Genomic DNA, 24,275 nt, shown 5'->3' with positions numbered 1-24,275 from the left:
GTACAGTTGGGTGAATTTGCCAAATGCCTGGTCCCAAAGTAATTCCCAAGTAAATGGTGATAAAATAAAGTGAGTAATATGGTATTTATTTATGAGTAACACAGGGCAGGAAAAACTCTAGCCTAAGGTCAGTTTGCCTGCAGCTAGTAAGTTTTGCTTTTGGTCAAAGTGAAAATGGAATTTTGGTGGTCCAGTGAGCAAGAGAAATCAGCCTCAGTAATATTGTTAAAGACACTTTCCAGTAAAAACATGAACATTGTGCACCTGTTGGGCAAGTGATGTTTTAGGGGGAGAAACCGAAAACTGAAATGTAAGTGGCCCACCGCACAACTGGATTTCAAAATTTTTTTCCTGCCCTGTAATGTAATACACATGTAGTATGTAGAATATATGAGTAATATAGTACACATGAATCAGAGCTTTGACTGTTCTCTTGGCATTGCATGCTTCTTATGGTTGGGATATTTGCATCTAGTCTAAAAGAAAATTTCACAACGTTTTGGTTTTACATGTAATCCAATGGCCACTTTCAGATTCCTTCTGACCTTCATCATTTTGAACTCTTTTGGACAACAGAATTGGAGGAAAGGAAAATAATAAAGTACATATAATTCATGGTAGTTGTAGGCAAAGGTTGAGTGTTAATTTTGTTTTCGTCAGGTGTTTCTGTGGAGATGCCTCCCCTTGATAGTGACCAGGAAACCATTACTTTGCGGGGAGAACCTGACAAGCTTGGAAGAGCCTTGACACAGGTCTACGAGAAAGCTAGCAGTGTAGTTTCTGCTGAGGTTGATGCCCCTCGTTGGCTGCACAGGTTCATCATTGGTAGAAAAGGACAAAATATACGGAAAATAACCCAAGACTTACCTAAGGTAGGGCTTGAGAACTTGGGTTAAAGTTAGGGTTACTGGGTAAATTTCAAAATACAGCACTGAAGATCACACATGAGTTTCCAAATGAGCTTGCCCTTCCAGGGTTTTCAATTTAAGAATTTTAGTAGGGGACAATACTTGAGGAGTAGGCAGAGAATGGACAACGTGCATGGAAGGCATGCTTCCTGAGGGCCAAAGGCACGAGCTTGTAGGAGGGTGTGGGGGCATCCTCCCCTGGGAAAATTTTGAAATTTGGGTGTCCTAAGTGCATTTCCTGCATTCTTTAGCACAAAGTAGTGTATTGAACTCTGACAACACTAAAATTGTATCATTAATTTAAATTTTGGCTTTTTTATCATGAATACTCCAAATTTTTGAAATTCATGTGACGGCAAGACATGGTTTGGGTTTTGAAAAGACATTAAAATAGCATGACGTAGCCCCCGGGCTCCTTGGCATTCTATTCAGCTGCGTGCAATGTATTTCATATGTCGTGACCGAAAAGACCTTTTGTGGATGTCGTCTTGTAACGCTTCAAATGTAGTTAGCAAATCAGGCAGCTTACACAAGAACTGGACTGCTATCTCAAAAATGTTTGTGCTCGATCCTCAATCACTGCCTTTGACATTGACGGGGAAACGGAAATTGCTTCCGAAAATCCTCAGAATTGAGGTGTATCTTTTATTTTTTATGAACAAAACTTTCCCGATCCAAGGGTCATGTTCTGTTTGAATGTTTCTCATGTTATTGGTAAAATTTAATGTAATTTCCAAGGAAAAGTAGGCAGCGAGGTCACATGCAATAGCAGGCAAGTTTTGCCGGCTGCCGGCCTTTGAAAACCATGCCTTTGGGCAAGTTGTAATTTCATTTTACTCGCCCAAGTCTCCAAGGTGCTAGCCCCAAATGGTTTTATCTTGAATGAAAAGCAAATGTGCTTGGCATGCTGCACATACTAAAAAAAATTGTTCACCTTTTGAAGATCATCAATCGCAAATAACAAACAACAACTAAAACCTACTGTGTAGTAATATTTTATTCAAACACAGTTAACACAGGCTACAAAGTAAACAAGTTTGTCACAGTATTCTGAATAACAATACCGTGGGGAATTTTTTCCCAAGGAGTGAGACAACGCTACATGAGACAAAGGAATGACCAAGGACTGAAAAGACATACCTCTGTTGGCATGAGCCCGGACCCTCAGTTCCATGCAGAAAATTAAAAAAAAAAAGATTTTTTAGCAAACATTAATTAAAGTGTATATGACACAAAGTTTTGTATTAGCTTATTCGAAAGACTTTTCCAAATGGTCTGGATATCACAAGTGATGTTACTACAAGAGAAGCCCCTAAACATGATGTATCCAACTGCCATTTTTACAAACTACCTTACATCGGTTTCTATTCGTGTTATACTAGAAAGAAAATTTCATCTGTTATCAACAAGTATTGCAAGGATTTAAAGGGAAAGTATGGTCCAGAAAAGTTTCTTTAAGTATTGTCATACTTGACCACTCATTTGGACTAAATGTGAAAATTGAAATCCGCCATCTTTGTTTTTGTGTATGCAAATGAAGTTATGACGTAGCAATAGTCAATTATTTCTCTGGATGACTAAATGTACTTGATGTAAAGAAAAAACACAGGCGAGGGGAGCAATGCTTTGTATACTTGAATCTTAATCCAGAGGCTAAACTATTGATATGCTCCACCTCTGAACAGATTTACCTCGTGGTCGTAAAGCAGGGTTTATATGTGAGTTATATGCAGGAGTTTTACAAAGCAAAAGAGAGCTTGCAGTGCTATCCTGTGCTCATTGCTGTGAAATAAATGCCTGGAAATCAAGTTTAATTTGTCTACCGTGGCTTTCTACGAGATCCCTGTTACAACTTCAAAACAATTTAAAATGATCGATTTATATATTTCCATCAAAATAATGGCAAGAGTAAATCGTTTCAGTAGAGTCTATACTGCTAGCAAAATTTAACCACATTTCAAGTTAAGTTCATTAGCCCAAAACAGTGAAAGTCGTCTATATATGACTTGATTCAGTTTTCTCGCTCCAATGTAATGATATTTTGGACTAGTTGACTGAGATTTCTGTATGAAGCGAATGTCACCAAGACCAATATTCATATACCTGAAGTTCCTGCTTGAAGTCCTCCTTGGTAAAATGACAGACCCAAACAGACAATATAGCATCAAGTTTTCACATTTGAGGAATCCATCCACGTTTTATTTTCTCCAGCCAACTTTTCTTTAAATTTAAATTTTCCAGTGTAAGCTTTGGTTTTTTAAAATTTTCTATGTGTTCTCAAATCTAGACATGTCTAGTTTCATCCCCATCGAAAGCATACACCCCAACAGTGGTAATTGTTGATGTGAAAAAGCCTTGCTACATGTATTGAGCAACATCTGAAAGTTTCGTCGGCTTTTTCTAAATTAAACGCTTCCTCATGTGAAAGCAAATGAATACATTTACTGAAGCATCGAAGACCGCTGCTGCTGAAGGAAGAAAGTGAAAAAGGTCTGCTTGTCGAATATTTCTTTGTCGCATTTTCAAGGTTGTTGTCTTGTTTACATTTGCTTTGGCCAATTTTTGCCGCCTTGTTAGATTGACTAGAAAATCTTTAAGTATTTAGTGACTTGAGTTTCTGTCGCACTTATGGCCTACATGGCCTACTGCCTATTGAACGTCCACAAGACCGTTTACCATAGTTCATCTTACATTTGAATTTCTCAAAGCAGAAAGGTCACACAACATTGCTTCGTCATAACACGTCATATCCAAGATGGTGCTCTCCAAGTCATGGAAGAGGCGACTTCAAAGTGCTCTTGTCACATTTTAACAGGGAACTGGACAAAACGGCAATTACCGTAAACACCGGCGTATAAGCCGCACCCCGAGTTTAGCAACTTAGATTTTGGAAAAAAAAAATTTGAAAGAAATCAAAATAAATCCAAAGTGGAGTCTTGACAAAGATTGTCTTACATGTAAATGCACTGTTTCTTCAAGTTTCTTGCACGTGTCAACCCGCGTATTAACTCACTAACATTTAAAACAGAGAATACTCAAACTCTTACCTATAATTTTGACTCTCTAATAGTATGAAAATCCAACTAGGACATAAATTTGATCTTTCTCTGGCATTTTTAATACAGTATTTTTCATTCCTGTCCATTTCTCGTAGAATTTTAATACATGAAACAACACCTGACGAACGTTTCGGTTCGTTTTAGCTTAGTAACCAGGCATTCTCGCTCATTGGTGGATCGATTTCTGTCAAAGTGAGCGGCCATTGTTGACATTGTAAACAACTTTGTGGTGGAATGGATATTCCCTGCCGACTGAAGTTCACCTGCTCAAAAAAGGCAATGTTAAACCGGTTAAAAAGATCTTTTAACGAAGAAGGTTTAATCATTGTGTAAGCTCAAACAAAAACGGCTCTTTTAGGAGCCACCAAACTAACAAAAGCAATGATCAATGCGTAATGTGGTATTGTTTTATGAAGTTCTTATTAATTTGCTGCACAGGTCTATACAGACTTAAGAATGTTCGCTAAACTTGTTACTTTATGCAAATTTACGGCATGGTGTCTAGATGTTCTCGCAGATAAGCCGCATCCCCGATTTGATCCGAGAATTTTGAGCAAAAAGGTGCGGCTTATACGCCAGTGTTTACGTTATTTTAGAATTCCTGGGGAAAAGTTCTCTTAATTTAGAGAAACTTTTTCCAGACTGTACTTTCCCTTTAAATGTTAAGTAATTTTCTCTCCATGCAAACTGTGCAACATTTTTAGTCCAAAAGATTTCATTCCAGATTCTCTCAAATCATGTGTTGTATACAAATTTGGGTGTGTGGGCTGTGGTGGAGATTAACAATGGCTCATCTCACACAACCATCCGTGATTTCGGGAAGGAGCGCTTGCTCATTTCTCGAAACAGCGGCTGGTAATCAAGCCTACTGTTACGCGGTCATGTCTCTATAAAAATTAATTACGGAGAGTGGTAACGAGTAGTGGCTCTCACCATTACGGACGTGACAAATCGAGTTTTTGTTGGCCTAACAGATGCCCAATTCTTTTGGATTGGCATACATACTGCTTTTGGAAGAAATAAATCCTGTTGTAGATGAAAATAATCATAAATTATATAGTTGAACTTATTTATTTCTTCAAAAATGATCTACCAGATCAGTAAGTAGCATACAGAGTTTTCGAAATTAACCCCTTGGAAAGTGATTTATATAGTCCAACTCCCATTTCCCGCTAGAATTTCCTGGGCCTCTGATCCCCCACCCCCTCGGAATTTCCAATTCCCTCCTTGGTGGGGTACGGATATCTCCTGGAACCACGGGCAACCTGTGATAAGAAAGCGCAAGCCTGAAACGATATTCCACAAGTCCCAGGCTATCGGGCAGCCTTTTTGTCATGCCTGATCAATGGACTCCGTCCTTAGCTATACACAACAAAAATACCTTGGGTGCATTAATAGGACAGCCAGTGCTTTGTTATCGTTCATTAAACTAACATAAAATGTTTAACACTCAATTTATTGTGGGAATTTTAGGCTGGAAGGTTTTGTTAAGTGGAGTAGGTTTTAATTTACTTTGGTTTAGTTGTGCTTTTAAATTAAGTTTTAAACACAACCACTCCATAGAGTTTACAAGCATAAAGATAAATATAGTATTGGTTTATGCAGGGTTATCAAGAAGGCCTCAGAGCATAACACTGATTCAGGGATCTGTTGACAAAATAATTAAAAATTTGTGTTCCAATACAGGTTCATGTGGAATTTAGCGATGAGAAGGACAGTGTTTCACTTGAGGGACCTCCACAGGAAGTGGAAAAGGCACAGGAATCTCTTGAAACATTCATACGTGAATTGGTTAGTTGATAAACATAGTTTTGGTTGTTTGACTGTGTCTGTGATACTGAATTGAAGGGTCGCTACCCCCAAACTTCGTGCGAGGACTCCTGCCAGAACTGGCTCAATTTTAGCCTTTCCTAATTTCTTTAAGTCCCAAATTATTTTGGTTACTGCAGTTCAGGGAAATTGAAGTTACTACAGAAAGTGTTAATTGATGTCACCTGTTGTTATGAGAGGATTCAGCAATGCCTTGCATTTACCGCAAATTGCAAGTTATGTTAAGCTGAATTTCAAAATTTGCATTTTGCCAAAAATCAAAGAAACTTGTTAGGTTTCAGCTGATTCTTGCACGTTAGTTTCAGATGTGCCATTTCACCTAAACATAACACTAAAACTCTCTCTGTATCAAACAGAACTTTATTAGCTGTCAAAACAAAAAGATCTTTTGTTCCAGTGGTCGGTCCATTGCTGAATCAAATAAACAGTGTTTGGAGACGTAATAACATCGTCCGTATAAGTGAGTTGTTGTTTTCCTTTGCAGGATGCTTCAATGGATTATGCAGAAATCACTGTGGACCACAAGTATCATCCTCACATCATTGGCAAGAATGGAGCAAATGGTTGGTTTTGCTGCAGTGTGTGCGAAAAAATTAATTCATTCTGAAGTATACTTTTATTGCTGCACAGGTCGCTTCAGTTTTCAAAAATTGAGAGTTTTTTGTCTAATGGCAGAGCCAGAGAGAATGTACATAGAGTCACTTTCTAAACTCATCCATGTCTGTTCTTGCACTGCTTTACATTCATCTCTCAAAGAGCTTCAGTCTGTATAGTAAAGCATTTTGGGAGGTCAGAAAAGAGTAGACTAATGTCTCTGACAAAGTGCTGGTGCTTTAACGTAAGCCATACAAGCTGCCCACTGTGCTAATTTGTCCTTTATTGACTTATTTGATAAAATTAAGATTTTGATGTCTTTGTAGCCGTCCCACCAATTTTGCTGGCTGTTCACCATGATAAATAAAAACAGAACCAAAATCTTGTCACTGACTTAGTCCAGAATTTTAGTAGAGTTTTTAAAGCAGAAAAATGGGGACTGTACGTACACCGAAATTAATTAACAGAGATTCATTCCAATGCTGTTTTCTCGGAAATAAGAGAACTTTCCTTTTCTTTTTCTTAAAATCAAGTGAACCGTATCAAGACTGAAACTGGAACATCCATTTTGATCCCATCAAACATTGAACACAGCAGTATCTTGAGGATTGAAGGATCACCAAAGGGAGTTGCACTGGCCAAAGACGAAATTTTGCAGATGGTGAAGAAACTGGTGAGCAGATGCATGCTGACTCATCCTATCAAGCGATAAAACTGATGTTATTGGAAGTGTTAGGGTCACCCACAGTCCGGGCACTTGGAATAAATGAGTGGAAAGTGCTGTATTTATAAGGACATTAGTTACACTCTTGCATCTTTTGAAAATGTACAAGGGGTAGTCTTTGTTATGCACGTCTCTTAGGTAACCCTTGTAATAATAGGCCCATTTCAAAGATACGATACTCTTTGTTTGCATTCCAAAATGTGGAAGCAGTTGTTAGGACACTTGCCTTGAGATTGGGAGTTCCCTATTGCAAGACTCTTCTGACCAGTCGTTTAAGATAGCAACAACGGCAACGAACATGTTGGAATTCAATTGGTATGCAAAAAGGTGATAACTTTTCTATTGTCTGTACTTACTTCTGATTGGCTTAAACAGCAAACGGTTAACAAAACTTCATAAAGCAGTATTATATTCATCCTTACATGTACTTTCCAACCGTCTTCCATCTTTCATCTGGTCTCAGTTTAAATGAATTCCCCAGAAATCGTATGTGGGGAACATGTAAAATTGTAAACGTTTCTTGGCTTTTGTTTTCAACTCTTGTGATTGGTCAAAATCTTTTAACACAAAAAAACACCCTTTCAAAGTGGGCTGTAAATGAATTTTATTGCGTTAACTGCCTTCCTGTAGGTTTATGCATTCTCTGTGTGAAAATGATAACATTCCTATTTGGGGAAAGCCCCGTTGCCGCATAACAAAGGAAATTGCTATCCACCTTACACGGATCATTACTTAATTTGTTCCTGGTAGTCCCTGGTTCAACTTCTCGGCCGCACTTGTAAATAGCCAAACTGGTTTGTCTCCGGCCAGTTGGGGTTCTTAACAGTAGTTGTTGTGCTCTGTCATTTCGTTCATTGTTTCATTGCACCTAAAAAGCCCCTATGGGGAGTGGTTTTTGTATGTTATTGTAATTTTGCATAAGCATTGTTTTTGTTTTCTCTTGGGACCACAAGTCTCAAGAGAAATTTTGGAGGGCAAATAAAGAAAATGTTGAATGAAGGTCTTGCTTTGGCTTTTGAGATAAGCTCAAAAACACTGCAGACTGTCTCTGCAGGTTGCTGGTCTTGGGTGGAAAATGCGTGGCCAATTTGATAAAGTCCAACCCTGACAGATATTACAGTGCATAAAAAATTATGGTGTAGAGACAGTTGAAGACCCTTTTTCTGTCTTTCAGGAAAATGAGAAGACTAAAGATGTGCTCATTGAACAGCGCTTCCATCGAGCAATCATTGGCACAAAGGGAGAGAAAATCCGGGAGATTCGTGACAAATACCCTGAAGTACAGATATCCTTCCCGGATGCTGGCAAGAAGAGTGATATAGTGAATTTGCGGGGACCACGTGAAGACGTAGACAGTGTATACACCTTGCTCAAGAAAATGAATTCAGAATTGGTAAGGGGTGAATAGAGAATGTTCATTCAAAGAACTTAAAATTAAAGACAATGAATCCAACCACTGTATTGAACTGTTGCCGTCACCTTATCGTGGACAAGAACCAATTTTCTGCTTTTTGTCACAAGTGAAAAATATTGTCGGCCCAGTAACGTAGCAGTTAGTTTTTTATTAGTAACCAAAATATTTTAACTTTTGCATCATCTGCTGACAGCGTCATTTAGCAATGAGTGGATCGTGGATCGAGTTATCTCGGTGCTTTTATGATAAACGAATTTCTTCATGTTTGGTTTATATGTGCAACTTTTATTCACTTGTTTCAATGGATGCAAATTTGTTGCTGCTGATTAACCATTAAGTAATCTATATTTACTTAACTGTAGATTGCTGCCAATTACCGCGTTGATGTTCCAGTCTTCAAACAGTTCCACAAGAATGTCATAGGCAGAGGTGGCACAACCATCAAGAAGGTACTGTGTGCGCTATTTCTTTGTGCTTACCTCCTAGAGTTAAAATTGTTGTTGCATAAGGGAAGCGATGTTTAGCTGATCTTCGCCTTGGAAAAACTCCAAATTTTCCAGTCAGATAAAGATTAAGTCTTAAATCGTTATTTTTATTTTGAAAAGCAACAGTTCCTGTTTCAAATCTTCAAATGTTGTTATTCAAAACGATTGTACCAATGACCATGTTGTTTACTTTTGTGTCATAGATTCGTGAGGAAACTGATACCAAGATTGAGTTGCCATCTGAAGGTAGTGACAGTGACGTGATTGTCATCACTGGACACAAGGCTCAAGTTGAAGCAGCTCGTGATCGTATTATTGCCATACAAAACGAGCAGGTAAGACTGGCGATAATTGGTTTTCTCCTCAAGTAGGACTAATCTTAACTTATTTTGTGGCAGAATAATTTCACTGATCACGTTGTTACACAGTATTTGGTAAAGGAGGGAGTAAGGTTGGTGGATTAGTCGAATATCGCTCTAGAGCTCAAAAGTCAGGGAAAGTTTTATTTCTCTCATCTGGATAAATTTTCTTGATATAAAACCACCCAAAAGATGTTTCCTTGCTATCCACGTACATGCTTTGTGTGTTAGGCGCATCAATGCAAAATTTACTGTTATTTAACTGGCTGATTATTAAACTTGCATTTCTTGTTCTCGGATTACTAGAAAATCTTAAGATTATGTCAGGGAAGATTGCCTTTGGTCAGGGAAAAGTCGGGGAATTTTGTTTTCATGGTAGAGTGGTGGTGGTAACCCTGAATTGAATGATAATCACTATAAAACTGTAGAACAACATTTAAAGAAATGCAACAGCCGTGAAAAATGTGTGGATGGACAGAGGAGCAAGATTGTAACAAGTTGCATCAGGATAATCTTAAAAAAAAAAAAAAAAAGGTCAGGCCAACGTTTTATAACAAATCGCCTGAGGAAAGGTTGTTTTTTCCAGAGACACCTTGTTTGTAAAATTCATGAAACCCCCTTGGTTTTCCTTCTCCAAAACCAGCACTATTGCCATCCAAACCAGCATCATTGCCATCAAAACCAGCACCATTGCCATCAAAACCAGAAGCAATGCTGTCAGAACGATTACTTAAAATTAGCATTAATTGATTTTTGCAGGCAAATGTAACTCAGATGGAGATAAGCATTCCACATAAACATCACAATGCGGTGATTGGTGCCAAAGGCCGGCTCATTCGCTCTATTATGGATGAATGCGGCGGAGTCAGCATCAAGTTTCCACCTGAAGGTAGCAACAGTGACAAAGTTCTTATCCGTGGACCGAAGGATGATGTTGAAAAGGCCAAGAAACAGCTTCTGGAAATCTTAAATGAGAAGGTTGGATATTTTATTTCTACTAAAACAAGTTTTAAAAGGAATCTCTACCTTGACTGAATTGTTTTTCATATGAGCGAGTCTATTGCTTACCTGTTAGCATCTTCTCGATCACATAGAAATCGAGGAGAGAAACATGCGTGTTGGTTCTTAAAGCTGTAATAATTTCTCAGTTTTCGATGGCCAACATCTCTTTTGTTATTGAAGCCAAAAAGCTGAAAAGTTTAGAGATACCGTTACCTATGGTTTACAATTTGCTCTTAAAGTCGTTTTTTTTTTGCTGTAAGCAAATTCGCGCGTAAACGGACAAATATGTAAACAATAGCTTTAGTGGAAACTTGATGTATTGACTTGGTGGCTGGTTACGGTGCTGGACGCCTGGCACTCCGACCATAAATTGGAGTTGTCCTTGGTAAATCCCTTACGTTTTTCGCGATTATTCCATCTTGTTTACTTTGTACAATACGGGCGAACTATCCTGTAGCTGGATGGGAACGGACGGTTTTAAAGTAAAAATCGAAAAGGAATGATTCTAGAAGCACGTGACCGTGAAGCGTGTAACTTGCAACTCTTTTCCTTGGAACAAAGCTGGGGATTTTCGGACACCAATAGACCAATTTCGATATATTAAAATTCAGTCCGAAACAAAAGGCATCATCTCGAGGCTCTGGGAAATAAACTCATACAAATCCTTATATTTATTCCCCAGAGCCTCGAGATGATGCCTTTTGTTTCGGACTGAATTTTAATATATCGAAATTGGTCTATTTTATGCATAAATATGGACAAAAATGAGATCGAAGCTGCATGCGTGGAAAAACGCACGAGCTGCACGACGTTACATACAAATAAGAATTTTTTTTTTCAACGCTTCAAGATCACGTCTTTCTGATAGTTCGTTGTCGTATGCTCAAAGTAAAGTAACCATATTTAACGTCGATAACTCGTAACAGTAATTGAACTGACAAACCTGAGGTCGACGGTGCGCTCATTGTACTCCCCCCTCTCCATCAGTGCTCCGTTTTACGGGTATTTAAAGCTGCTTAGCTACACGGAAAGGAAAGAAGTCGAAACTCAGAACCTTTTGTCGTCAAAACCTAAAAATGTAAGGAATTCACGTTGTTGTTTTGTGGAGTACGGGAAAGAAATGCACGGAAATTCGTGCTGCACGAGTTTTTTTTCCTTTTTTAACCAATCGTATTCTTGCTCTGTGTCGTTGTCGTTGCCTTTAACTCCCTATCTTTGTCTTTAACTCCCTATTAACTGAATTTACAAAAGAAGTCAAAGTTCCAGGACTTTTTAATTCACATCACAGGACAAAAGGAAGTCAACTCCGAAATGGCTCTTTTGTAACTAGCACACATTTACACAATGTAGACTCGTATAAATCGTTACTTCATAGTTCATCCTTTTTGCCGCAGGAAATCAACAGTTTCACATTAGAGATTCGTGCCAAACCTCAACATCACCGCTTTCTGATTGGTCGAGGAGGAGCCAACATCAAGAAAGTACGAGAGAGCACTGGAGCGAGAATTGTGTTCCCGACTCCAAGCGATGATGACAAGGAACTGATTACAATAATTGGAAAGAAGGAAGGCGTCGAAGCTGCTAAACAAGAGCTTTTGAAAGCAATTAAAGATCTGGTATGGAAAGACTTAATTAATTATAAAGAAGTCTTCGTGCGGTTTCGCCTGCTTTGTTAGCGACCTTGTCCAGGGACGTCTTCTACGTGAACGACAAAAACTAAGAAAAACCTTAAATAGCAATGACCACAACCAGGTTTTCTGAACCCGCGAGACTGAGCACCGGCAGCAAACCATTGTTTTGGTAGATACTTGACCGTATTTTGTTATTTAGTGCTTATCTATTGCACAAAATTATCTAAACACGGTAAAACCTTCAGGGTTAGGATTAGGGTTAGGTTAGGGTAATACAATAATTACTGAACGTTTTATACCTTGTTTGAAAAAAAATGAAACAATAGAAAGAGACACCAAGTACCCACCATTGTTTTAACGAAAACCGCTGGTCAGCATCCTGGTATTGGTCATTGCTGTCTAAGGTCTTCCAAAAACTAAGGAGTGTTTTCACGTGACGTCACGGCAGCCATGTTGGTTTTCCCAAACAATGGAACGTCGGCCAACTTATCCTCCGGGAATTGATCTCTATTATCATGCAAATGTTATCTTTTGTTTCGGTGGAAAAACAAGGTTGCTGGTCACGTGAGTGACAATACTCTGCAGGTTTCTACGAACGACGCCCCGCACGTTTTATATTTTGGTACATTTCTTTGCCGACGTGCGTTGACCAAATTTGGAAGTCCGTTGACGCCAATGACTAACGACTATAATTGCGAAATTACTATTAGTATTAGTTCTAATCAATCATATCATAGGCTTGGTTCATCTTGCTCAATCTTATTTGTTGGGGAAACACGGCTTATGGTAGATACATAGAAGATTTATGCTAAGGTTTAGAGGTTTTTTTGTGCAATTTTCTACAATTTTTTACGCTTAGGACAACATTGTTGAAGGCGAAGTGCACGTGGACCCCAAGCACCACAAGTACTTTGTTGCCAAGCGAGGAGAAAAACTGCGTGACATTGCTGAAGATTTTGGAGGCGTTGTTGTCAGCTTCCCAAGAAATGGCGTACAATCTGACCGCGTGGTCCTCAAAGGAGCCAAAGATTGCATTGAAGGTGCCAAGAAGAGGATCCTGGAAATCGTCGCAGAGCTAGAATCCATGGTCTCTTTAGAATGTGTTGTTCCACAGAAGTATCATCGTAACATTATGGGAGCCAAGGGCGTCAATGTCCAGAAGGTGACGTCAGAGCACAATGTTCAGATTAAGTTTCCAGACAGAGACCCCGGCAACAGAGGACAAGGGATGATGAACGGCAGTTCCTCGCCTGTGGAGGAAAACGGTGACGAGCCTACTTCTCCTCCTGCAAGCCCTCGCAAGTGCGATGTGATTACCATCATTGGTCCCAAGGACAACGCTGAGGCTGCCAAGCAAGCTTTGTTGGTATGTTCGCTCTGTTTGTTATTTTTTCCCTTGGCAAATAGGTTTTGAGCAGAGATTATCTTGAAAACGAAAGTTCGATTAGGTAAATAAGTTTTATCCTATTCTCAACAAAACTTCCTTGCAGGACTCGCTTGTTCAGAAGGTGGAAAACGCTATCCACCCCTTCGCACTACTCAGGCCAGGTTATTTTCAGTGCTATCAGCGATTTGGATCGCGTAGAAAGTGACGTCATTTACTCACCAGCTTAAAAATGAAGTGTGTGAATGCGGCTTAATTAGTGCGCAACACGAGAGTACTTGGCTTTCAGGGCCCGGTTGTTCCAGAGCCGATTAACTTAATCCAGGATAAGCGTAAGCTTTGGTTTAATTTTTTCAACTTTTCATTGAGAGTTTAATTTGGTTATTTTTTCTTTTCAAGATTGACTCCTTCAATGTAAAATTTTGCCAAATATCAGCGTTTTACAACATTTGGGATTAGAGAATTAAACTCCTTGGTAAACTTTTAATCTGGGATTAGCGTTAATCGGCTTTGGAACAACTGGCCTCTGATTGTCAAATTCACTGCATTTTTAAGCTAGTGAGTGAATGACGTCACTTTCTCCTCGATCCAGCTCTCTGAGGGCTTATTTGTCAGAACCACACCAAGTAATGGCGGACCGCTAAATGAAAAAAATTGCTGTCAAAATAAAACAGTTCCTCTTAAAACGATTGCATAAAATCTTGCATTTCGAGTACTCAGCGCAAGGGCTTTAAAAATGTGAAGAAAAACGATGAGTGATTTTTGACCGCAGCACTTTAGGCTCCCTACTGTTTTCTTGTAGTAGGTCAATTCATAGACCAATTCGGCTAACTCAGTGTTGTACCCAATTCAAATCTCTCGGGGTTAAGATTCTTTGTGTGTTGAATTTGCATGACAATGAAGCATTCACATTTAAATGAGATGGAAATACTTGGAACAAAACGTTTTATTCCCAAAAGATTTGAATTGGGTACAACATTGAGTTAGCCGAATTGGTCTATTGTCCATCAACCAGGGGCCAGTTTCTCGAGATTCCCGATAACGTTTCGTGCCGGAAAGGCCATTTATGAAATTGCCATCCGCTTGTTTTGATATGCTGCTCTTATAACATGTTGTCAAGATACCAAAAAGCAAAATTATTGTGAGGTTTTACGACTTAAAAAAAACTTCTCCGTTTTCACAATACAGTTAGAATTGTGACACCCGAAGAAGACCCGAAACGTTTTGAACTTTCGGGAAACGGGTCACTGGTCGCTACGCCGGATAACTTTTTCCAGTGGATAAAGTACAATATATACTCCACGTGAAACGTTGACAAAGATTTTCCTACATCTCTTTACAAAGATGTGCTTGGAGTGTGTATATTCACCATTACTTGAGCAAGTATTTAAATCTTTACACACAATGAAACTGTCGGTTTGTGACGTATCCTCACCGTCGCACTATATTTTGTATACCAGGATCTTGTTCCCGTCACCGAGGTCATCAATATCCCATTCGATTATCACCGCTTCATTATTGGCGCCAAGGGGGTCAATGTCCGGCAGATGATGGACGAATGTGACGTCAATATCACCATACCTCCTTCCAGAGAAGAATGTGACCAGGTCACCATTGTGGGTACACGCCCCAAGGTGAATAAGGCCATTGAGGCCCTGCAGCAGAAGGTGGCTGAGATTGAGGCAGAGAATGAGGACCGGGTAGGTTTCTTCACTTTTTCATTAGGACACTATAGGAAAGATAGGAAAGAAAAAAAGATGGGAAAGAAAAAAAGATTGGGAAAAAAAAAAACTTCTTACTTTTATCTGATAGTGACGTCTTCATTATCTAAGCAGAACAATTAAAGCAAAGTCTTCTGGGACTTTGAAGTGAATTCCTTCTAAATCAAAAGAACAATTCCTCGATATCCGTAGTTAAAAATGAACTTTGGACATTTCTTTAAGCCTTTTCCTGAATTTCTAACCCGAAGGTAGTGGGTTCAATTCCCACCCGGTTTCAGAGATTTTCTCTTCTTGTATGGGTTCATTTCCATAGCAGGAATTTCTTGGGATTTTCTAGTACTACGAATTACCATTCGATAGGTATATTCCCCCTCCCATTCTTTAGAGTTGCCCCGTCTTACTAATTATAACACTGGCTTATACCTCACTGTTGTCTCTAATTCCATAGCAATTGCGGAATTTCAAGATGGAGATTACTATTGCCAATTCTTACCACCCCAAGATCATTGGCCGAAAAGGGCAAGTTATTCAGAAAATCCGCATGGATCACGGGGTGCAAATTCAGTTTCCTCCTGTTTCCGCCGATGCCGATGCTGATGCTGATAGGATCATCCTGACGGGCTATGAGCACAATTGTGAGGCCGCCAAGGAAGCCATCTTAAGGATTGTTCGAGAGTTGGTGAGGTTTTTTTCTTTGGTTTTGTCATCTACAGTTTATGTCCAGCCATGAACAGGCTCCTGTCAAATTCCAGCTGGCACATTGTTTAATGAATGAGCCAGAGTTCACCAAGACTCGGGTATTTTTGTTAGCGAAAAGCAGCGTATTTTACCAATTTTGCGTTGTCGCACAGATTTAGTAAAGTAAGCAAAAGGAATGGTCATTGGGACCAGCGACCGACTTACGAGAGGCTTGGGTCGACTCTTCACTTGACGTCACAAACAACTCCGCAAAATACAATTTTTTTAGGAGTATAAATGCAAAAATGTTTGCAACGGAAAATGATACCTCTTTACTAACCGAGTTCGAGGTCCGTACTGGAAGTTCCCGTTGAAAACGAGCTTAGTAAGATAGTTAAGTTGACAACGAGGCTAGTAAGGTATTTATTATATCTGTAAGATAATGAGGCGTGCGGGAAAGGAAATTAGTTGAATTCAAGTGGAATTTCCACAACGATTGCCGCGTCAAAATCCGAAAAACAGATAAATCCTCCTGGCTTTTTGAAATCGTTGCTTGCAAGAGTGAAGCAGTTTTACGTCACATAAACGACATTAAAAAGTCGCAAGAGAATGTTACAGTTTTATCAAAATTTCAAATTTAGCGGACCGTACAGCGGGCCACTATAGAATACGACCCGCTTAATCAGCCAATCCCAGCGCGCGTACTATCTACTGTACAATGTTCCCACCTGCAACAAACATTTTTCCCCGCTTCGTCACTTCGCTTTTGATGTGCTGCACAGGGTACGTAAAGCAAGCAAATGCCAGGACCAAGCTGACAACAGGCAAAGCGTCCTTTTCCCGTACAAAACCTTATAAATTCTTTCAACTGTAACAACGCCAGTTTAAACGATATACTTTGGAAAATCGGCATGGTACCATATTTTGAGCTGCTGTTTTTATTTCTGGAAAAATAATTTCATGAAACCAGCAGAATCATCTTGTTTATGGAAAAAAGGTCACGTGACGAATTGTTGCAAAATGCCTATTGCCGCGCATCCACAATGTTGGACAAATTTAGCTCGATTTTATAAATGTAACCCATATGATGCAGAGCTTGGTGTCATTCAATGAGTCATTCACGTACGAACCTAGGTACTTGACAGTCCAAAATAGATTTAACTTGAGTGTGATCTCTTCCACTGGTAATGGCTCTGGCCAGAGATTTTTGCTGATTTTTTACTACTCCATAAGACACCGTTCTCAGCACAAAAATATGAAATTAATTAATTTAATTTAAAGGGTTTAATTAATAACCGCGCAACGCAAAACCAGGGAATCACCTTAACTTGGCAACGAAAATTATTTGGTTTAGACTGAGTTATTTTAATTTGTGGCCCAAACTGCAAAACTGCGCTGAAGACAATTCTTCATACAAATGAGCTTGAATATACCAAAGATTATTTATTATTCGTTGTTAAATCTCGCCATCTGTAGCAAACATAATACCAGAAACCCATAAGGGTTGAAACGTGTAACGCGCGTTCACAGCTTCCGAATATTCAGTGCTAAGTACCATATTTGGAAACCCCTCGCTCCAGTTAATTTCGCGAGAGAACATTGGTGGTATTGCGTAACGGTGTTCTTGCGAACTGATTGGTTGAATGTTTCTCTTTTGTTCTGGTACTTAGCAAATTGAATATTCAGAAGCTTGTTTCCCAGCACACAAGGGGCCATTACACGTTTCAGCTCTCATGGGTTTCTGATAATACTTAATGGCTTTTTCCCTTTAACTTGATTTCACTTTGTGCCGTACACGTTGTTTTTGCAACGAAAAACTTGTGCCTATCCCTGATTGTTACTTTACCTGTTTTTATTTTCTTTTGCTTTGCAAAGCAGTTTGCAACGACACAAGAAACGTAATTCTCTCACCAAGTCGGTCGTACGTCAAATGACTGTATGCTTTTTTCTATTAATGTGCAGAATTTCAACGGGCAACCCCCACCTTCAGTATCAGTGTTTTCCTTTTATTCCAATGACATAACGAAGTCGAACTTAGACACCTTCTCGGAATAAGTCCTTGCAGAGTTGTAACGCTGGCTCGCCGTTTTTCTTTCACAGGAAGACCAAGTTAGCGTGGAGGTGCCCATCGATCCGCGCGTGCATCGCCGTTTGATTGGCGCGAAGGGACGTGCCATACGCAGATTCATGGAAACTTACAAGGTCGACATCCGGTTCCCTTCACTCAACACTTCAGATCCAGTCGTCATTTCTGGTTCTGAGGAGAACGTGGAGGAAGCTAGAGACCAACTTTTGCTGCTGGAAGAGGAATATGTAAGTGGTGTACTGTTTTTGTATTAACCATGTTTTTTTATTGTCAAAGTGAAGTTCACATTCTGAGATTTGGCAACGTCGACAACTGTTTTTCGGCAGTTTCGCAAAATGAAAGCGACCGGAGTGAAATTCTTTTACAATTCGCAGTCAATATTTTGCTCGGCCGAAACTTTCAAGATATCGCTTCCTTAATCCATGTCCTACCATTAAAATCAGGGACAAGATGGATTTACAATTGGAAAACGCTTTGCGGAACTGATCCTCATCCCTTGCAGTTCGTTTTTGAAGCTCGTGGATCTTCTTGAAGGTTTCACTTCCATATGATTCGTTTCAAGCGATGATATTTTTGAGCACGCCGGTTTCAGCTTGAAACTATATTTTAGTAAACTAAGGCAGTTTTCAATTCTGTGAGAGGATTTAGCGTTACTATGGGTTTGTTTCATTGTGCTTGGCGGTTGGCTCAGAAAAAGCTCGCGCCACTTGTTGTTTTCCCGCGATTATGAGTGGGCTTTATACATTTCATTTTGCCTTGTTATAAGTGGCTTATTTGATTCTCTGCGTTTGCTATGATTTGCCGGCCAAATGTTGTTGGTGGTGGTCTGGTTTTTGTGACTCATTTGGAAACCACTCTATAAGTGTTAACCGCTTGTCTTGTTCTTTTTTCTTCCAGATGCAGGATGTACGTGAAGAAATGGAGCAGCACGACTTAGTGAACCACTATTTGAACCCACCGAGCAAACAGAGCACTCCCGTTGGTTTCGTGGTCCGTGATGCTCCCTGGGACAACATTCAGAAGGCGGACGCTGGCAGGAAACCGCAGCGGGCTCAATCTGAACCAAGCACCCAAGACAAGCCGCTGCCCCCAGATACCAGCAACATTGCCGACTTCCCATGCATTGGCAGCTCTGCTGCTGTTCCACGCCCGACTGCCTGGGGTCCGTCGCGGCGCTAATGTCATTGCAGACATCATCTCCCTTCTGAGGGGGATTAACGAACAGAATTGAAGAATAGATTCTAGTTGACACTCATGTTCATGTATTTGTGTTTTGGTGACTTTCCTCAGTGGAAGTGTTATCTCCACAGTTCTGTGCACAATCGGTGGTGGGTTTGATTGTGGTTTTTCAAGACCGGTTGCAAAAGTAAATCACTGTTAACTAGGGAATTATTTTTCTTTAAGTAAATTAGTGATTGTAGGGTATTTTTTTTTGCTGTGGCTTCATGGGCCATGTGCGATGAAATTAAGTTATTTTCTTCAGTGATTTTAAGTACTCACTTCACGATCGTACCCAAGATTCGTAAAAGAACAAGAATTTAAAAGAAAAAAAAGTTAAAAGACAAATTATCGTATCGTTTGATATTCTTTATATTCTCATTCCCTTCAAAAAAACTTTAACACCAAGTGAAGAAAAAAAAAAGGTGAAAATGTAATAAAGCCAATGCCGAAGAGATTTCTTTAAATGTCCTCAGCAGTAAATGAAGATTTGAAAGTTGACGAAAGGCAGAAACTATATTTTGCATGGCCGTTCACCGCCACTGGCGGCTTTTGTAGGTCAAATAAAAGCATTTAAAGTTGAGAGAATTTTGTGCATCTCTTGAATTTTTTAAAGGGTTCCTTTTCCATGCAGGTAAACTAGCTAATGGGGTATCTTTGTATACATTTTTTTGCCTCATCAGTAGAAGGCTATAGTTTTATAATCAATCAGCCGAAAATAAAGTTGAATATGGGTGGTTTTCATGTTACGTCATCGCCGCCATGTTGGACGAATACGAAATATCTTTCATAAGCTCCTTTTGTTCGTCCACCCGCTGTAGTGTTTTCACTCACGTGATCAGTAACCTTGTCTTTCTACCGAAACGAAAGACAACATGCAATGACGATAGAGCTCAATTCCCGAAGGTATAGTTGGGTACACCAACATGGCAGCCATACCATTGTTTAGGAACACCAACATGGCCGCTGTGACGTCACGTGAAAACACTATTGAAACGGCTAATTCAATACACCTTATTCCAAAATGGCCGCCATTTAGATATTCTTCTGTTTTTACTCAAATTAGACCTTGATGCCTCTTTCAAGGCAAAATATTCTTTTGAATTTTCAGCTCAAGAACGAGGCATCAAGGGCTAATTTGAATAAAAACAAAAGAATATTTAAATGACGGCCATTTTGGAATAAGGTCTATGTTGTACCCATTTCAAACCCTATGGGAATAACACGTTTTGTTCCAGGTAAATACAATACACAAAGAATCTTAACCCCGGGAGATTTGAATTGGTTACAACATTGAGTGGGCTGATTAGATCTATTGTACATTGCAGCATTGTTATCTGTGTCTCTAGAGATTGGTTGAAAACCATCTATTGAAAGTGCGTTGCATAATGAGCTTTCGAAACAAATTGCACCCGATATACCAGATTATCTCTCTTTGAAAGTCCGAAAAAGAATATTGGATTATTAGTGCCTTTGCAACCCAAGAATTTATCGGGGTTTGATTGCTAATACCTGGCTCGTTATCAAAGCTAAAAGGTTTGAAATTGAAGATTTAATGAAGTTTAACAAGTTCTTTTTACCTTTAAAAAGTCAATGAAAGCTACGATCATCGCAGTTACGAACGCGATTTTTGCAATTGCGTAGAGAAGCCTGAAAAATTCAGGACTTCAACGGGGTTTGAACCCGTGACCTCGCAATACCGGTGCGACGCTCTAACCAACTGAGCTATGAAACCACTGACGTTGGGAGCTGGTCATTTGTGGGTTCTAATGTTCCCGTGAGGAATGAATCAATGATGAAATGATGTATGATATGGATCATATATGAACTGCGGGTATGAAATCAAGTAAAGCTATGGTCCTCGCATTTATGAACGCAATTTTTGCAATTGCGTAGCTCCCAAAGTCAATTTGTAAATGGCATGATGCCCTCTGCGAGCAAGTGCAAACTCGACAGCAAAGATTTCGTTAATGTGAAGTTTGCGCTGAAGTCGAGTTTCCAGGAAAACACAGGTCGTGTTAGTCTGTCAGTGCACAGTTAACGACTCGCGTTTTGTTCAGAAGGTATTTGTAATGAAAACCCTAATGCAATGAGAGTATTATATGTCGATAAAACGCATTTTAGAGCGGTTTTCAATTGAGTGTCATTACTTTGGTTTTGCATTACTTCACTCAGTGATTGGTTCGATGTTCTCGCGCCACTTTTTTAACCAATCAGAAGTGAAACCAAAACCAATCATAGCTCGCGCATGCACATTTTCCCGCGCTTTGTGTCGGCTACGTGTAATTATTTCGAATTTTGATTGGTTTACTGGATTGCCTCCGTCCTTTTTGATTGGCCAAAGTAATTAACTCGCTCAAATCAAATATATTGGCGGTGCTCTGCATATCACCGAAGTGAAATCACGAAACCAACGATTTAAAAAATCCCTCGGTAAGATAACCACACAGGAAGGTAGCAGTACGCTCTTGCAATATTAAAGGTTCGGCTTTTTTGGTGAGAATTCGGGTGTTCAACAATCTTAAATCTATTGCCGTGGAAATCTTTTCGACGGCCATACTTTGACTGCCTGTGTATTGCTCACATGGTTAGAGACAAATTGTTACTAGCCTTCACACAGTCAGGTTATCCGTGCGTCGAATGGCGAGCGGTCTATAGGCCATTTCCGAGTTCATCTTTGCCTCCTCATCAAAGCGAGTCTAAGTGCGAAGTTTTTCTTAAGCAAATTAGTTTTCATTCATATGTAAAGTAGAACTAATTATCATCACAAATACTTCGCACTTAGACTCGCTTTGAAGAGCAGGCAGACATGAACTCCAGCTGTTAATCGCGCGCCATTCGACGCACGGAGAGCCTTTGTGCAGGCTAAATTGTTACAAGGGCGGAAGTCTTTTCAGAATTGCATTTTATTCTCATTCTCATAATGGCCGTCTTATGCCTTGATGTGATATGATAAATTATGGGCAGAATACTTCGTACAGGGAATGGGAAGAGCTAGAAAAGTAAATTAACAGCGACGCTGAAGTGGAGATCACGCGAAGGCACGCCGAAGTCACTTTTGAAAGTATTTTCTTTTCGGCTTGGGTTTCCTGTTTTGTTACTTTTAAGATTAGTAATATTATAGGATTATCATTCATTCATCATAATTTTAGGATTTTCTTTATTTTTACCGCTTGAATTGTAAAATTACAAAAAGTAATTTGCGGTAGTTCTCGCAAACGTCCCTGCCGAAGAAACGCCACTAGCTTTAATATGATATATAGCTTTAACATGATGTATAGTTTGACCCTATACAAAAAATAGCGTTCGACAATTTGATTTTTCCGCGGACGCCTCATTTTCCTTTACCGAGACCTTAAGTGCGCGCGCAATTTTTATATTCAACTGAACGTCAATCTCGACCCCAGAGCTCTTCTCTTAACCGAGAATGACTGAACGTTTCCTAATTGCTGGTTTTCACTCACGTGATCAACAGCCATGTTTTTCAACGAAAACATAAGGAAGCGTTTGCATAATAATATAGTTAAATTCCCGGAGGATTTGGTCGGGGCACCAACATGGCCGCCTTTTCTTTGTTTAGGGGCACCAACATGGCGGTCGTGACGTCATGTGAAAACCGAGAATTGTGATCATAATAATGGCCGACGGCCTCACATGACTCTCCTGCTGCAAGGAGACAAGGTTGAATATCCATCGGCTTGGAAAGGAACCTAGGAGCAGATCTTTTGCTTTGGGGGATGGGGAGATACGGACAGCTCTGCAGTGCTGTGGTTAAAATGTGGACTAATGTGATTGGGATCGTTACCATTCTTTCACTGATTTATCTTGTTCATGCTGCAAACGGTGAGTTTCAAATTCGTTAAGCCTGGTTTTCACTCGCGACGCAAGCACAAGCGCATTCTTTCCTTGCACATCGAGAAAGTAAGTAAATGATGTATCTTGATTTGTTCCTGAACAGAGAAGGGTTTAGTTTTTGAATCCGCTTATATTCAAAATTGAGGGTGTCACAAAGCAAATGACGATTACGAGTGCATTCAATCAGTTTTAGCCATAACAAACCCTTAATGTCTACTCGCTTTGAAGTCTTACTTATAAAGCTAAGCAAGACCCGAGCCTGGTATAATGTATGCGTTCTCATTACAAATTTGAACCTCGCTGAACGAAACCATTGCTTGAGTTGTTCGGAGCAATGCAACAGTCATCGCACCTCGATCCGTGTTCAACGTGAACGGCCTCACTGATCAGTTGCGACGTTTGCTCGAGAATGAAATGACTTCTTCTCCTTGCTGCTCCATTTGTTAGTTCTCTTGAGAACGTTTCAGCTTTCCGCTCCAGTCCACCTTTTTTTGCATACTAGGCATAAATGATCTTTGTTATGAAAGTTAAAACTTTTCGTACAAGATTCGATAATGCATGCGCGTGGATAACCACATGAACACATTAAATCATCAAATTTTGCAGTCATTTCTTGTCGTCGAGGACCGAGCATCGATTAGCATCCGTGTTGGTAAGTTGCTCACTGTTACTCATTTCTTAATAACACGAACAAGTAATTGATGTGTGATAAAACAGTCCTGATGACTTTTGCGTTACTTTTCGTTGTTTTCTCTTTTTACTCAGTTTGGATCAAGCCAGTGACTATGACAGAACTCCTTACATGTATATGTTTATTTTCTGAAGTGATCACCGTCACTCATGATCAGTTGCGAATGACTTACCCTAATGATCCAAATGTATTTATGTCCCTTAATTTCTTTTCCGGGCGGATTCATTATTCCTGCTCAAAAGGTTTTAAAGAGGAACATTGCAAAGTACTTAGTAAAAAAATATTAGCTTGCTGGGTGTAGGAAGTTATTTCTCTGTCGTTTGATCGAACTATATTATCCTCTATTCTTGGGTTTCACTCACGTGATCAACAGCCATGTTTTTCAACGAAAACAAAAGAAGACGTTAGCTTTCAATTCCTGGAGGATTGGATCGGGACTCCAACATGGCCGCCATTTCATTGTTTGGGGACACCAACATGGCGACCGTGACGTCATGTGAAATCCAAGAATTCTTTCCTTGCACATCGAGGAAGTAAGTAAGTGAAAAAACTTTCGCTTTTCAAAAGCATCCGTTTCGGTCTGGACCAACACTGGTAAGTCGTTCATTCAATTTACTAATATCTTTTTCTTATGAA

General features: G+C 39.7%; 1 protein-coding gene and 1 non-coding gene across 2 annotated transcripts in view; one reads left to right on the top strand and one right to left on the bottom strand.

Moving 5' to 3' along the window:
- LOC137997758 (vigilin-like) overlaps positions 1–19,681 on the top strand; it is a 30,047-nt gene extending 10,366 nt beyond the window's left edge. Inside the window, exons 6-19 of the mRNA XM_068843994.1 lie at positions 661–872; positions 5,654–5,758; positions 6,282–6,360; positions 6,925–7,064; positions 8,290–8,508; positions 8,892–8,978; positions 9,218–9,349; positions 10,133–10,351; positions 11,770–11,991; positions 12,866–13,372; positions 14,851–15,090; positions 15,560–15,790; positions 17,890–18,102; positions 18,773–19,681. Coding sequence (XP_068700095.1) covers positions 661–872; positions 5,654–5,758; positions 6,282–6,360; positions 6,925–7,064; positions 8,290–8,508; positions 8,892–8,978; positions 9,218–9,349; positions 10,133–10,351; positions 11,770–11,991; positions 12,866–13,372; positions 14,851–15,090; positions 15,560–15,790; positions 17,890–18,102; positions 18,773–19,054 — 2,888 coding nt within the window. The 3' untranslated portion in view covers positions 19,055–19,681. The remainder of the gene's footprint in view (positions 1–660; positions 873–5,653; positions 5,759–6,281; positions 6,361–6,924; positions 7,065–8,289; positions 8,509–8,891; positions 8,979–9,217; positions 9,350–10,132; positions 10,352–11,769; positions 11,992–12,865; positions 13,373–14,850; positions 15,091–15,559; positions 15,791–17,889; positions 18,103–18,772) is intronic.
- Positions 19,682–20,755: 1,074 nt separating this feature from the next.
- Trnat-ggu (transfer RNA threonine (anticodon GGU)) lies at positions 20,756–20,828 on the bottom strand. The gene has a single exon. It is a non-coding gene; the product is annotated as a tRNA-Thr (tRNA).
- Between the last annotated feature and the right edge of the window lie 3,447 nt (positions 20,829–24,275).

The sequence above is a fragment of the Montipora foliosa genome, chromosome 3, assembly GCF_036669935.1.
Source record: "Montipora foliosa isolate CH-2021 chromosome 3, ASM3666993v2, whole genome shotgun sequence".
NCBI lineage: Eukaryota > Metazoa > Cnidaria > Anthozoa > Scleractinia > Acroporidae > Montipora > Montipora foliosa.
Note: the sequence above shows the minus strand (reverse complement) of the source record. Positions and strands in the feature narration are given on the sequence as shown.